At 61.8% G+C, this 14,059-nt stretch overlaps 1 protein-coding gene across 1 annotated transcript in view; it reads left to right on the forward strand.

Moving 5' to 3' along the window:
* Positions 1–12,010, forward strand: part of RBM10 (RNA binding motif protein 10) — a 32,653-nt gene extending 20,643 nt beyond the window's left edge. The window contains exons 17-24 of the mRNA XM_077789644.1: positions 1,304–1,471; positions 2,654–2,800; positions 4,080–4,145; positions 5,612–5,806; positions 8,223–8,291; positions 9,298–9,401; positions 10,840–10,927; positions 11,957–12,010. Of these exons, the coding sequence (XP_077645770.1) occupies positions 1,304–1,471; positions 2,654–2,800; positions 4,080–4,145; positions 5,612–5,806; positions 8,223–8,291; positions 9,298–9,401; positions 10,840–10,927; positions 11,957–12,010 (891 nt within the window). The remainder of the gene's footprint in view (positions 1–1,303; positions 1,472–2,653; positions 2,801–4,079; positions 4,146–5,611; positions 5,807–8,222; positions 8,292–9,297; positions 9,402–10,839; positions 10,928–11,956) is intronic.
* The last annotated feature ends 2,049 nt before the right edge of the window (positions 12,011–14,059 follow it).

Below are 14,059 nucleotides of genomic sequence, written 5' to 3' on the forward strand. Positions count from 1 at the left end.
ATTTTGGGCGAAAAAATGGGAATTTTGGGCAAAAAAATGAGAATTTTGGGCAAAAAAAATAGAATTCTAAGGCTGGAAATGCTGTTTGAAGGGTGGGAGGTTTTGGGGGTAAAAAAGCAGATTTGGGGTTCGGGTGGGGTCAGTGGGAGGTTTTGGGGTGCGAAGAGAAATTTGGGGTGCACAAGAGGTTTTTAAGCTTTTCCAGTCAAATTTTAACCTTAAAAATCCCGATTTAAACTGTAAAAAAATGGGTTAAAAACGGTGATTTTTTGAGGTGAAAAGGGAAGATTTTGGGGGTTCCGAGGGGGGATTTTTGGGGTACAAAGGGATGATTTTTGGGGTTCCAAATAGGGAATTTTGGGGTTCCAGGGGCTGATTTTGGGGGTTCCACAGGTTGATTTTTGGGCTTGAAAAAGACAATTTTGGGGGTTCTGAGGGGTGATTTTTGGGGTAGAAAAGGGAGATTTTGGGGGTTCCGAGGGGTGATTTTTGGGGTACAAATGGATGAGTTTTGGGGTTTTAAGAGGAAATTTTGGGGAGCGATTTTGGGGTTCCGTGGGGTGGTTTTGGGATTCCAAGGGGAGATTTTGGGGTTCCACGGGGTGATTTTTGGGGGTTCCAGGGGTTGATTTTGGGGTTCCTTGGGTTGATTTTTGGGGTTCCAAGTGTTGATTTTTGCAGTTCCATGGGTTGATTTTTGGGGTTCCTTGGGCTGTTTTTTGGGTGTTCCTTGGGTTGATTTTTGGGGTTCCTTGGGGCAGTTTTTGGGGTTCCCTGGGGCGGTTTTTGGGGTTCCCTGGGGCGGTTTTTGGGTGTTCCTTGGGTTGATTTTTGGGGTTCCCTGGGGCGGTTTTTGGGGTTCCTTGGGTTGATTTTTGGGGTTCCCTGGGGCTGTTTTTGGTGTTCCCTGGGGCTGTTTTTGGTGTTCCCTGGGGCTGTTTTTGGGGTTCCCTGGGGCGGTTTTCGGGGTTCCCTGGGGCTGTTTTCGGGGTTCCTTGGGTTGATTTTTGGTGTTCCCTGGGGCTGTTTTTGGGGTTCCTTGGGTTGATTTTTGGGGTTCCCTGGGGCGGTTTTTGGGGTTCCCTGGGGCTGTTTTTGGGGTTCCCTGGGGCTGTTTTCGGGGTTCCTTGGGTTGATTTTTGGGGTTCCCTGGGGCTGTTTTTGGTGTTCCCTGGGGCGGTTTTCAGGTGTTCCTTGGGTTGATTTTTGGGGTTCCCTGGGGCGGTTTTCGGGTGTCCCTTGGGTTGATTTTTGGGGTTCCCTGGGGCGGTTTCCGGGGTGCTGACCCCCCGAACCCCCCCAGTACTACTACGACGCCGGGGCGGGGCAGTACCTGTACTGGGACGGCGACCGCCGCACCTACGTGGCCGCGCCCCCCGCCGAGCCCCCCCCGGGACCCCCGGGCGCCCCCGGCACCCCGAAAGAGCCCAAGGACAAAAAGGAGAAGCACAAAACCAAAACGGCCCAGCAGGTGAGGGGGGGGGTGACCCCAAAAAATGGGAGGGGAACCCTAAAAAATCAGAGGGAGAATCCTAAAAATGGAGGGGGGGTTCTAAATTAAGGGGGAGAAACCTTGAGAAATGAGGGGGGGGGTCTGGGGGTGCTTTGTTGGGGGTCTGGGGGTGCTCTGGTCATTTTTGGGGGGTCTGGAGGGTCTCTGGGTGCTCTGCACCCCCCAAATCCCCACAGACAGTCTTCAAAGCCCCCCCAAAATCTCCTAAACACCCCCAAAATTCCCCCAAAACTCCCATTTCTCCCATCCCTGTTTTCTCCCAGGGTTCTGGGGGGGCTCTGGGTGCTCCTGGGGGTCTCCGGGGGTCCCTGGGTGCCCTTGGGGCTCCCTGGGTGCTCCTGGGGGGTTCCTGGTTACCCCTGGGGATCCCTGGGTGTCCCTGGGGTGCCCCCGTGGGGGTCCCTGGGTGTCCCTGGGGTGCCCTTGGGGATCCCTGGGCCCTGGGTGTTCCTGGGGTACCCCCGGGTACCTCTGGGTGCTCCTGGGGGGGTTCCTGGTTACCCCTGGGGATCCCTGGGTATCCCTAGGGTGCCCGTGGGGTCCCTGGGTGCCCTTGGGGATCACTGGGTGTTCTTGGGTACCCCGGGTGCCTCTGGGTGCTCCTGGGGGGTTCCTGGTTACCCGGGGGGGTCCCTGGGTGTCCCTGGGTGGCCTTGGGGGGTCCCTGGGTGCTCCTGAGGGGGTCCCAGGTTACCCGTGGAGGTCCCAGGGTCTCCCTGGGGTACCCCGGGGTACCTCTGGGTGCTCCCGGGGGGGTTCCTGGTTTCCCCTGGGGATCCCTGGGTATCCCTAGGGTGCCCGGGGGGGTCCCTGGGTGTCCCTGGGATGCCCTTGAGGGTCCCTGGGTGCTCTGGGGGGGGTCCCAGGTTACCTGGGGTGATCCCTGGGTATCCCTAGGGTGCCCTTGGGGGGTCCCTGGGTGTCCCTGGGGTGTCCCTGGGTATCCCTAGGGTGCCCTTGGGGATCCCTGGGTGTCTCATGGGGGTCCCTGGGCATCCCTGGGGGGTCCCTGGGTATCCCTAGGGTGCCCGTGGGGATCCCTGGGTGTCACCTGGGGTGTCCCTGGGTATCCCTAGGGTGCCCGTGGGGGTCCCTGGGCGTCCCGGGGCGCCCCCAGCCCGTGCCCGCCGTGCCCCCCAGATTGCCAAGGACATGGAGCGCTGGGCGCGCAGCCTCAACAAGCAGCGCGAGAGCGGGCGCAGCGCCGGGCCCCCCCCGGCCCCCCGCGAGGACGAGCGCCGCGAGGCGGCGGCGGCCGACGCCGGCTACGCCATCCTGGAGAAAAAGGTGAATTTGGGGGAATTTGCTGGAGAAAAAGGTGAATTTGGGGGAATTTGGGGGAATTTGGGGGGTTTGGGTGGTCAGAGCTACACCATCCTGGAGAAAAAGGTGAATTTGGGGGGTCTGGGGGGGTTTGGGGAGGAATTTGGGGGGGTTTGGGGAGGAATTTGGGGGGTTTGGGTGGTCAGAGCTACGCCATCCTGGAGAAAAAGGTGAATTTGGGGGGTCTGGGGGGTTTTGGGGGTGTTTGGGGAGGGTTTGGGGGGATTTGGGTGGTCACAGCTGATGCTGGCAGCGCCATCCTGGAGAAAAAAGTGAATTTGGGGGGGTTTGGGGAGGAATTTGGGGGGTTTGGGTGGTCAGAGCTACACCATCCTGGAGAAAAAGGTGAATTTGGGGGGGTTTTGGGGGGTTTGGGGGGAATTTGGGGGGGTTTGGGGGGGTTTGGATGGTCAGAGCTACGCCATCCTGGAGAAAAAGGTGAGTTTGGGGGGGTTTTGGGGGGTTTGGGGGGGTTTGGGGAGGAATTTGGGGGGTTTGGGTGGTCAGAGCTACAACATCCTGGAGAAAAAGGTGAATTTGGGGGGGTTTGGGGGGGTTTGGGGGGAGTTTGGGGGTCTGGAGGGAATTTGGGGGTTTTGGGTGGTCAGAGCTACGCCATCCTGGAGAAAAAGGTGAGTTTGGGGGGAATTTGGGGGAATTTGGGGGGTTTGGGTGGTCACAGCCGATGCCGGCTAAAGCATCCTGGAGAAAAAGGTGAATTTGGGGGGTTTTGGAGGAATTTGGGGGGTTTGGATGGTCAGAGCTACGCCATCCTGGAGAAAAGGGTGAGTTTGGGGGGGTTTTGGGGGGTTTGGGGGGAGTTTGGGGGAATTTGGGGGGATTTGGGGAGGGTTTGGGGGGATTTGGGTGGTCACAGCCGATGCCGGCTACGGCATCCTGGAGAAAAAGGTGACTTTGGGGGGTCTGGGGAGGAATTGGGGGGATTTGGGGAGGGTTTGGGGGGATTTGGGTGGTCACAGCTGATGCTGGCAACGCCATCCTGGAGAAAAAAGTGAATTTGGGGGGGTTTGGGGGGTTTTGGGGGAATTTGGGGGGCTTGGGTGGTCAGAGTTACGCCATCCTTGAGAAAAAGATGAATTTGGGGCATTTTGGGGAGTTTTGAGAGGATTTGGGGGGTCCAGGGGGGTTTGGGGGTTCTGAGAGCCTGGGGGGGGGGTGGCAATGTGGGAGGGGGACATTGAGGATTTTGGGGACCCCCTGTGACCCCCCCTGACCCCCCCAGGGCGCTTTGGCTGAGCGGCAGCACCTCCCCCTGGAGCTGCCCCGGCTGGGGGGCGACGAGAGGCTGGTGAGACCCCCCAAAAACACACCTGGGACCCCAAAAACACACCTGGGACCCCAAAACACACCTGGGACCCCAAAAACACACCTGGGACTCCAAAACACACCTGGGACCCCAAAACACACCTGGGACCCCCCCCAAACACACCTGAGACCCCAAAAACACACCTGGGACCCCCCCAAAAACACACCTGGGACCCCCCCAAAAACACACCTGGGACCCCCCAAAAACACACGTGGGACCCCAAAAATATACCTGAGACCCAAAAAATACATCTGGGACCCCCCAAAAACACACCTGAGACCCCAAAAACACACCTGGGACCCCCTCAAACCCCTGAAATCTCCCCTGCCCCCCAACTCCCACCCCCAAATCCCCCCAAACTCCCCCTGACCCCCATTTTCCCCCCAATCCCCCCAACCCCCATTTTTCCCCAAACCCCATTTCCCCCCATTTTTTCCCCCAAACCCCATTTTTCCCCTCAATCCCCCCTCCAAACCCCATTTTTCCCCCCAAACCCCCTCCAACCCCCATTTTTTCCCTGTAAACCCCCATTTTCTCCCCAAACCCCCCCCAACCCCCATTTTTCCCTGTAAACCCCTTTTTTTCCCCCCCAAACCCCATTTTCCCCCATTTTTCCCCCCAACCCCCATTTTTCCCCCATTTTCCCCCAACCTCCATTTCTTCCCTGTAAACCCCTATTTTTTCCCCCAATACTCCTATTTTCCCCCCTATTTTCCCCCCAACCCCCATTTTTTCCCTATTTTTCCCCCCAATACCCCCATTTTTCCCCATTTTTTCCCCATTTTTCCCCCATTTTTTCCCCCAATACCCCCATTTCCCCCCTATTTTCCCCCCCAACCCCCATTTTTCCCTCATTTCCCCCCCAACCCCCATTTTTTCCCCATTTTCCCCCCCCAACGCCCACTTTTTCCCTGTAAACCCCCATTTTTTCCCCCAATACTCCCATTTTCCCCCCATTTCCCCCCCAACCCCCATTTTCCCCCCCAACCCCCATTTTTCCCCCATTTTTTCCCCCAATACTCCCATTTTCCCCCCATTTTCCCCCAACCTCCATTTCTTCCCTGTAAACCCCTATTTTTTCCCCCAATACTCCCATTTTCCCCCCTATTTTCCCCCCAACCCCCATTTTTCCCCCATTTTTCCCCCAATACCCCCATTTCCCCCCATTTTCCCCCATAAACCCCATTTTTCCCCATTTTTTCCCCCAATACCCCCATTTTTTCCCTATTTTTCCCCCAATACCCCCATTTTTCCCCATTTTTTCCCCATTTTTTCCCCATTTTTTTCCCCCAATACCCCCATTTCCCCCCATTTTCCCCCGTAAACCCCCATTTTTTCCCCATTTTCCCCCCCAACGCCCATTTTTTCCTTGTAAACCCTCATTTTTTCCCCGTAAACCCCCATTTTTCCCTCATTTCCCCCCCCTAACCCCCATTTTTTCCCCCCAGAGCCCCCCCCGGGGCTTGGTGGCCGCCTACAGCGGGGAGAGCGAGAGTGAGGAGGAGGGGGAGCGCGGGGGCGCCCCGGGGGTCCCCGAGGAGCCGCTGACCGACTGGGCCAAGCTGGCGTGCCTGCTGTGCCGGCGGCAGTTCCCCAGCCGGGAGGCCCTGCTGCGCCACCAGCAGCTCTCGGGGCTGCACAAGGTACCCCAAAACCGGCCCAAAAACACCCCAAAACGGGCCAGAAACAGCCCAAAACCGATAGGAAACCAGCCATGAAAACACCCTGAAACCGGCCCAAAAAACACCCCAAAAACACCCCAGAACGGGCCAGAAACAGCCCAAAACCGATGGGAAACCAGCCACAAAAACACCCTGAAACTGGCCCAAAAAACACCCCAAAAAACACCCCAGAACGGGCCAGAAACAGCCCAAACCAACGGGAAACCAGCCACAAAAACATCCTGAAACTGGCCCAAAAAACACCCCAAAAACACCCCAAAACGGGCCAGAAACAGCCCAAAACCGACAGGAAACCAGCCATGAAAACACCCTGAAACCGGCCCAAAAAACACCCCGAAAACACCCCATAATGGGCCAGAAACAGCCCCAAACTAACGGGAAACCAACCATGAAAACACCCTGAAACCGGCCCAAAAAACACCCCAAAAACACCCCCAAAACGGGCCAGAAACAGCCCCAAACTAACGGGAAACCAGCCATGAAAACACCCTGAAACCGGCTCAAAAAACACCCCAAAATGGGCCAGAAACAGCCCAAAACTGACGGGAAACCAGCCATGAAAACACCCTGAAACTGGCCCAAAAAACACCCCAAAAACACCCCAAAATGGGCCAGAAACAGCCCAAAACCGACGGGAAACCAGCCACAAAAACACCCTGAAACCGGCCCAAAAAACACACCGAAAACACCCCAAAACGGGCCAGAAACAGCCCCAAACCAACGGGAAACCAACCACCAAAACACCCCAAAAACACCCCCAAAATGGGCCAGAAACAGCCCAAAACCAACGGGAAACCAGCCATGAAAACACCCTGAAACTGGCCCAAAAACACCCCGAAACCAGCCACCAAAACACCCCAAAAACACCCCAAAATGGGCCAGAAACAGCCCAAAACCGACGGGAAACCAGCCACGAAAAACACCCTGAAACCAACCCCAAAATGGGCCAGAAACAGCCCCAAACCGACGGGAAACCAGCCAGGAAAACACCCCGAAACCGGCCCAAAAAACACCCCAAAACCAGCCACAAAAACACCCCAAAAACACCCCAAAAGGGGCCAGAAACAGCCCCAAACCAACGGGAAACCAACCACCAAAACACCCTGAAACCAGCCCAAAAGCAGCCCCAAAACGGGCCAGGAACACCCCAAAACCAACAGGAAACTAGCCCCAAAAACACCCCGAAACCAGCCCCAAAAAACACCCCAAAACTGGCCCCAAACTGGCACAGAAACACCCCAAAACCGATAGGAAACCAGCCACAAAAACACCCCGAAAGCAGCCCAAAAAACACCCCAAAACCATCCCAAAAACACCCTGAACCCATCCCAAAAACAGCCCAAAAACACCCCAAAACTCATCCCAAAAACGCCCCAAAACCAGCCCCAGACCCCAAAACTTCCCCGAATCTCCGGCGCCTCCCCTGTGACCTTGGGGACCCCGCTGGGATTTTGGGGTCCCCTAAACCGGGGGGTCACCCCAATGTCCCCAATGTCCCCAATCCCTGCAATGTCCCCAGTGTCCCAATGTCCCAAAACCCCCAATGTCCCCAATGATGTCCCCAATGATGTCCCCAATGATGTCCCCAATGTCCCCAATGTCCCCAAGACCCTGATATCCCCAATGTCCCCCACGATGTCTCCCCAATGTCCCCCAAGACCCCCAATGTCCCCAAGGATGTCCCTCACAATGTCCCCGATGTCCCCAGTGATGTCCCCCAATGTCCCCAACAATGTCCCCAAAACCCCCAGTGTCCCCAATGTCCCCAATGTCCCCAGTGATGTCCCCAGTGATGTCCCCAATGTCCCCCAATGTCTCCCAATGTCCCCCAATGTCCCCAAGGATGTCCCCCCAATGTCCCCAATGTCCCCAGTGATGTCCCCCCAATGTCCCCAGTGATGTCCCCCCAATGTCCCCAATGTCCCCAATGTCCCCAATGATGTCCCCAATGTCCCCCACGATGTCCCCCCAATGTCCCCAATGTCCCCCCAATGTCCCCAAGGATGTCCCCCCACTGTCCCCCAATGTCCCCCCAATGTCCCCCAATGTCCCCAGTGATGTCTCCCCAATGTCCTCAATGTCCCCAATGTCCCCAAGGATGTCCCCCCAATGTCCCCCAATGTCCCCCAATGTCCCCAAGGATGTCCCTCACAATGTCCCCAATGTCCCCAGTGATGTCCCCCCAATGTCCCCAATGTCCCCCAATGTCCCCCACGATGTCCCCCCAATGTCCCAAATGTCCCCAATGTCCCCCCAATGTCCCCCAATGTCCCTCACGATGTCCCCAATGTCCCCAATGATGTCCCCAATGTCCCCAATGTCCCCCCAATGTCCCCAATATCCCCAATGTCCCTCACGATGTCCCCAATGTCCCCAGCAAAACCTGGAGCTGCAGCGCCGGAGCCACCTGGGCCCCACCGAGGGAGGAGAGCGAGGGGACAGCGAGGTGAGGGGACACTGGGGACACCCAGGGGTGAGGGGACACTGGGGACACCCAGGGGACACTGGGGACACCCAGGGGACATTGGGGACACCCAGGGGTGAGGGGACACTGGGGACACCCAGGGGACACTGGGGACACCCAGGGGTGAGGGGACAGTGAGGTGAGGGGACACTGGGGACATTGGGGACACCCGGTGAGGGGACACTGGGGACACCCAGGGGACACTGGGGACACCCTGGGGTGAGGGGACATTGGGGACACCCAGGGGACACTGGGGACATTGGGGACACCCAGGGGACACTGGGGACACCCTGGGGACAGCAAGGACACCTGAAGGACACCCAGGGGACACCCAGGGGACACTGGGGATGTTGGGGACACCCAGGGGTGAGGGGACATTGGTGGGGGGACATTTCTGGGGAGGGGGGTTCCCAGTGCACCCGTGGGGTGGGGGAGGGCTGGGGGGGCACCCTTGGGTGCTGGGGGTGGGGTCCCTGAGGTTGGGTGGGGGTCCCTGGGGTGTCTCTGTGGTTTGGGGGGTCCCGGGGGGTCCCGGGGGTGTCTCTGTGGTTTGGGGGGTCCCTGAGGTGTCCCGGGGGGTCCCTGGGGTGTCCCGGGGTGTCCTGGGGGGTCCCTGTGGTTTGGAGGGTCCCGGGGGGTCCCGGGGGTGTCCCTGTGGTTTGGGGGGTCCCGGGGGGTCCCTGTGGTTTGGGGGGTCCCGGGGGGTCTCTGTGGTTTGGGGGGTCCCGGGGGGTCCCTGGGGGTGTCCCTGTGGTTTGGGGGGTCCCGGGGGGTCCCTGTGGTTTGGGGGGTCCCGGGGGGTCTCTGTGGTTTGGGGGGTCCCGGGGGGTCCCTGGGGTGTCCCTGTGGTTTGGGGGGTCCCAGGGGGGGGTCCCTGTGGTTTGGGGGGTCCCGGGGGGTCCCAGGGGGGGGTCCCTGTGGTTTGGGGGGTCCCGGGGGGTCCCTGTGGTTTGGGGGGTCCCGGGGGGTCACCCCGCTGCCCCCCCAGATGAAGTACCGGGACCGCGCCGCCGAGCGCCGCGAGAAGCAGGGGGGGCCCGACCCCCCCGAGCCCAAACGGCGCAAATTCGGGGGACCCCCCGCGACCCCCGGGTGAGCACCCCAAAAACGGCAGCGGGGGGATATGGGGGGACCCCGAAAATGGGGGTGGACACCCCGAAAATGGGGATGGGGACCCCAAAATCCAGGATGGACACCCCAAAAATGGGGATGGAGACACCAAAGATGGGGTGGAGATCTGAAAATGGGGGATGGGGACCCCAAAACTGGGGCTAGGGACCCAAAATGTGTTGGGACCCTCAAAAATGGGGATGGAAACCCAAAAATGGGGATGGGGACCCCAAAATCCCGGATGGAGACCCCAAAAATGGGGGATGGGGACCCCAAAATCTGGGACAGAGACCCCAAAAATGGGGATGAAAATCCAAAAATGGGGATGGGGACCCCAAAATCCAGGACGGAGACCCCAAAAATGGGCGATGGGGACCCCAAAAGGGGTGGGGGACACCTCGAACCCGGGTTCGGGGGGGCTCTGTTTGGAGTTGGGGTCTTTGGGGCTGGGGGTGACACCCGGGGGTGATGGTGACCCCGGTGGGTGACACCCCCTGGGTGTGACACTGGGTGACCCCGAGTGACCCTGAGTGACCCCGTGTGACTCCTCTGATCCCGAGTGACCCTGAGTGACCCCGTGTCACCCCTGTGACCCCCTCTGACCGCTCTGACCCCTGTGACCCCTCTGACCCCTGTCCCCGTGTGACCCCTGTGACCCCGAGTGACCCCTGTGTCCCCGTGTCACCCCTGTGACCCCCTGTGACCGCTCTGACCCCTGTGACCCCTCTGACCCCTGTCCCCGTGTGACCCCTGTGACCCCGAGTGACCCCTGTGTCCCCGTGTCACCCCTGTGACCCCCTGTGACCGCTCTGACCCCTGTGACCCCTCTGACCCCTGTCCCCGTGTGACCCCTGTGACCCCGAGTGACCCCTGTGTCCCCGTGTCACCCCTGTGACCCCCTGTGACCGCTCTGACCCCTGTGACCCCTCTGACCCCTGTCCCCGTGTGACCCCTGTGACCCCGTGTGACCCCTGTGACCGCTCTGTCCCCTGTCCCCTTGTGACCCCTGTGACCCGTGTGACCCCTGTGACCCCTGTCCCTGTCCCCCTGTCCCCCTCTGACCCCTCTGACCCCTCTGACCCCTGTCCCTGTCCCCCTGTGACCCCTGTGACCCCTGTCCCCGTGTGACCCCTGTGACCCCTGTGACCCCGTGTGACCCCTGTGACCCCTGTGTCCCCTGTGACCGCTCTGTCCCTGTCCTCGTGTCATCCCTGTGACCCGTGTGACCCCTCTGACCCCTGTCCCTGTCCCCTGTGACCCCTGTGACCCCGTGTCCCCTCTGACCCCTATGACCCCCGTGACCCCCGTGACCCCCGTGACCCCGTGACCCCTGTGACCCCGTGACCCCCGTGACCCCTGTGACCCCCTGTGCCCCCGTGACCCCGTGCCCCCCGTGACCCCTGTCCCTGTGCCGTGGCAGGGACGCCGAGGCGCCGGCCCTGGGCTGCCGCATGCTGCAGGCCATGGGCTGGAAGGAGGGCAGCGGGCTGGGCCGGCGGCGGCCAGAGGTGACACAGGGACAGAGGGACGGGGACAGGGGACAGAGGGACAGGGGACAGAGGGACAGGGGACAGAGGGACGGGGACAGGGGGACAGGGGGACAGAGGGACGGGGACAGGGGACAGAGGGACAGGGGACAGAGGGACAGAGGGGACAGAGGGACAGAGGGATGGGGACAGGGGACAGGGGACAGAGGGGACAGAGGGGACAGAGGGACAGGGGGACAGGGGGACAGAGGGACAGGGGGATGGGGGGACGGGGACAGGGGACAGAGGGACAGGGGGACATCATGGGGACAGAGGGAACAGAGGGACAGAGGGACGGGGACAGAGGGGACAGAGGGACAGGGGACAGAGGGACGGGGGGACGGGGACAGGGGGACAGAGGGACGGGGACAGAGGGACGGGGACAGGGGGACGGGGACAGAGGGACAGGGGGACAGGGGGATGGGGGACAGGGGGACAGAGGGACAGGGGGATGGGGGACAGGGGGACAGAGGGACATCGTGGGGACAGAGGGACAGGGGGACAGGGGACGGGAGGGGACTGAGGGGGACGGGGGACAGGGGGGACAGCAGGGACAGTGGTGACACGGGGACAGAGGGACAGTGGGGGATGGGGGACAGAGAGGGAAGGGGGAGATGGAGGGGACAGAGGGGACAGGGGGACAGTCATGGGGGACATCCTTGGGGATGGGGACAGCCAGGGGACAGGGGGACAGCGGGGACATCCCTGGGGACAGGGGAACAGGAGAGGGACAGCCATGGGGACAGGAGAACATCTCTGGGGACAGGGGTGACATCCCTGGGGACAGGGGCACAGGCCGAGGGACAGGGGGACAGGGGGACACTGGGGACAGCCAGGACTGGGGCGGGGACACCAGGGGACATCGCGGGGGGATTGGGGACATCGCGGGGGTCCCAGGGAACGGGGCTGAGGTGACGCAGAGGGGGAGACCTGGGGGGGACATTGGGGACACCCGGTGGCCCTCGGTGACGTCATTGGGGACCCTCGGTGACGTCATCACTGTCCCCGCAGGCCCCGGCCCGGCCCCGCCCCGGGGGCGTGACCCGGTTCAGCGAGGGACCCTGAGGCCACGCCCACCGCCGGCCACGCCCCTCCAGGCCACGCCCACCGCGGCCGGAACCCCTCCCCCACCCCCCCACCCCCCTCCCAGCGCTCGGTTTTGCTGTTGGAATTCGGGTTTTGTAATAAATGGGTGAAAAAAGCGGAATTTGGGCTTGGGGAAGGGGAGGGAGGGGAGGGGAGGGGGGGAGGGGCCGCCCGGGCCTTCCTGTGGGTGGGGAACCCCCCCGGCTGCCCCTCCCCCACCGCCCCTCCCCCACTTCCCCCATGGCGCCCCCGGGGCTGCTCCTGGGCCTGGGCCTGGCCCTGCTCGGCGCTGGGACGGGACACGACGGTACTGGGAGAACTGGGAGCACTGGGAGGGGAGCTGGGGGGAACTGGGAACACTGGGAGGAAAACTGGGGAACTGGGAGCACTGGGAGGGGAGCTGGGGGGAACTGGGAGCACTGGGAGGGGAGCTGGGGGGAACTGGGAACACTGGGAGGGAAACTGGGAGCACTGGGAGGGGAGCTGGGGGGAACTGGGAGCACTGGGAGCACTGGGAGGGGAGCTGGGGGGAACTGGGAGCACTGGGAGGGGAGCTGGGAGCACTGGGAGGGGAGCTGGGGGGAACTGGGAGCACTGGGAGGGGAGCTGGGGGGGACTGGGAACACTGGGAGAAAAACTGGGGGGAACTGGGAGCACTGGGAGCACTGGGAGGGGAGCTGGGAGCACTGGGAGGGGAGCTGGGGGGAACTGGGAGCACTGGGAGGGGAGCTGGGGGGGACTGGGAACACTGGGAGGAAAACTGGGGGGAACTGGGAGCACTGGGAGCACTGGGAGGGGAGCTGGGAGCACTGGGAGCGGGGAGGGGGAGGGGAAAGTGAGGCTTAAAGGTCACTGGGAACACTGGGGGAAGAGGAACTGGGAGCACTGGGAGGACTGGGAGGGACTGGGAGAGACTGGGAGGACTGGGAGGGAACTGGGAGGGACTGGGAGGGACTGGGAGGGACTGGGAGGGAACTGGGAGGGACTGGGAGGGAACTGGGAAGGAACTGGGGGGGACTGGGAGGACTGGGAGGGAACTGGGGGGGACTGGGAAGAACTGGGGGGGACCGGGCCATACTGGGAGCACTGGTGACCCCTGGCCCCGCCCCCAGCGGCCACGCCCGTCTGGTGCTTCATGCGATTGGAGGAGGACGAAGAGGGCGGGGCCTGCACGGAGCCGCTGGGCGAGGAGCAGCTCCCATTGGCCGATTGCTGCCTAAACCCCGCCTACGGCTACAGGCTCCGCCCACACGGCCACTGCCGCAGCTGCCGGTCAGACACGCCCCTTGCCACGCCCACTCAAGCCACGCCCACTCAAGCCACGCCCACCCACGCCACATCCATGACCCAAGCCACGCCCACCCAAGCCACGCCCACTCCTGGTCACACCCATTGTCTGCTTCACCTAAGCCACGCCCACCTGCCCCATGGCCACACCCACCTGCACTAAGCCACGCCCACACCCACAAACCACGCCCACAATTAGCCACGCCCACGAGCCACACCCACTATAAGCCACGCCCACCTGCGGCCACGCCCCCAAGGCCCCGCTCCACCTGTCAAGCCACGCCCACAAACAGGCCACGCCCACTTTGCCCAACCCGGTGGCCACGCCCACCCCGACAAGCCCCGCCCACTCCTGCCCCGCCCTCTTTAGCCCCGCCCACTCCTGGGGACACCGGGAGGGGCTGGGGGACATCGAGTGACCCCAGGTGACCTCAGGTGACCCTGGTGACACTGAGTGACCTCAGGTGACCCCGGTGACCCCTGGGGAACTGCGGGCACTGGGAGGGGAGAACCAGGTGACCCCAGGTGACCCCAGGTGGCCCCAGGTGACCCAGGTGACCCAGGTGATCTGGGTAACCCCAGGTGGCCCTAGTGACCCCAGGTGACCCCAGTGACCCCAGGTGACCCAGGTGACCCCAGTGACCCCAGGTGGCCCTAGTGACCCCAGGTGACACTGAGTTACCCTCGTGATCCTGGTGACCCCAGGTGACACAGAGTGACCCCGGGTGGCCCCAGTGACCC

This window comes from Lonchura striata, chromosome 36, assembly GCF_046129695.1.
Source record: "Lonchura striata isolate bLonStr1 chromosome 36, bLonStr1.mat, whole genome shotgun sequence".
In the NCBI taxonomy this organism is placed as follows: domain Eukaryota; kingdom Metazoa; phylum Chordata; class Aves; order Passeriformes; family Estrildidae; genus Lonchura; species Lonchura striata.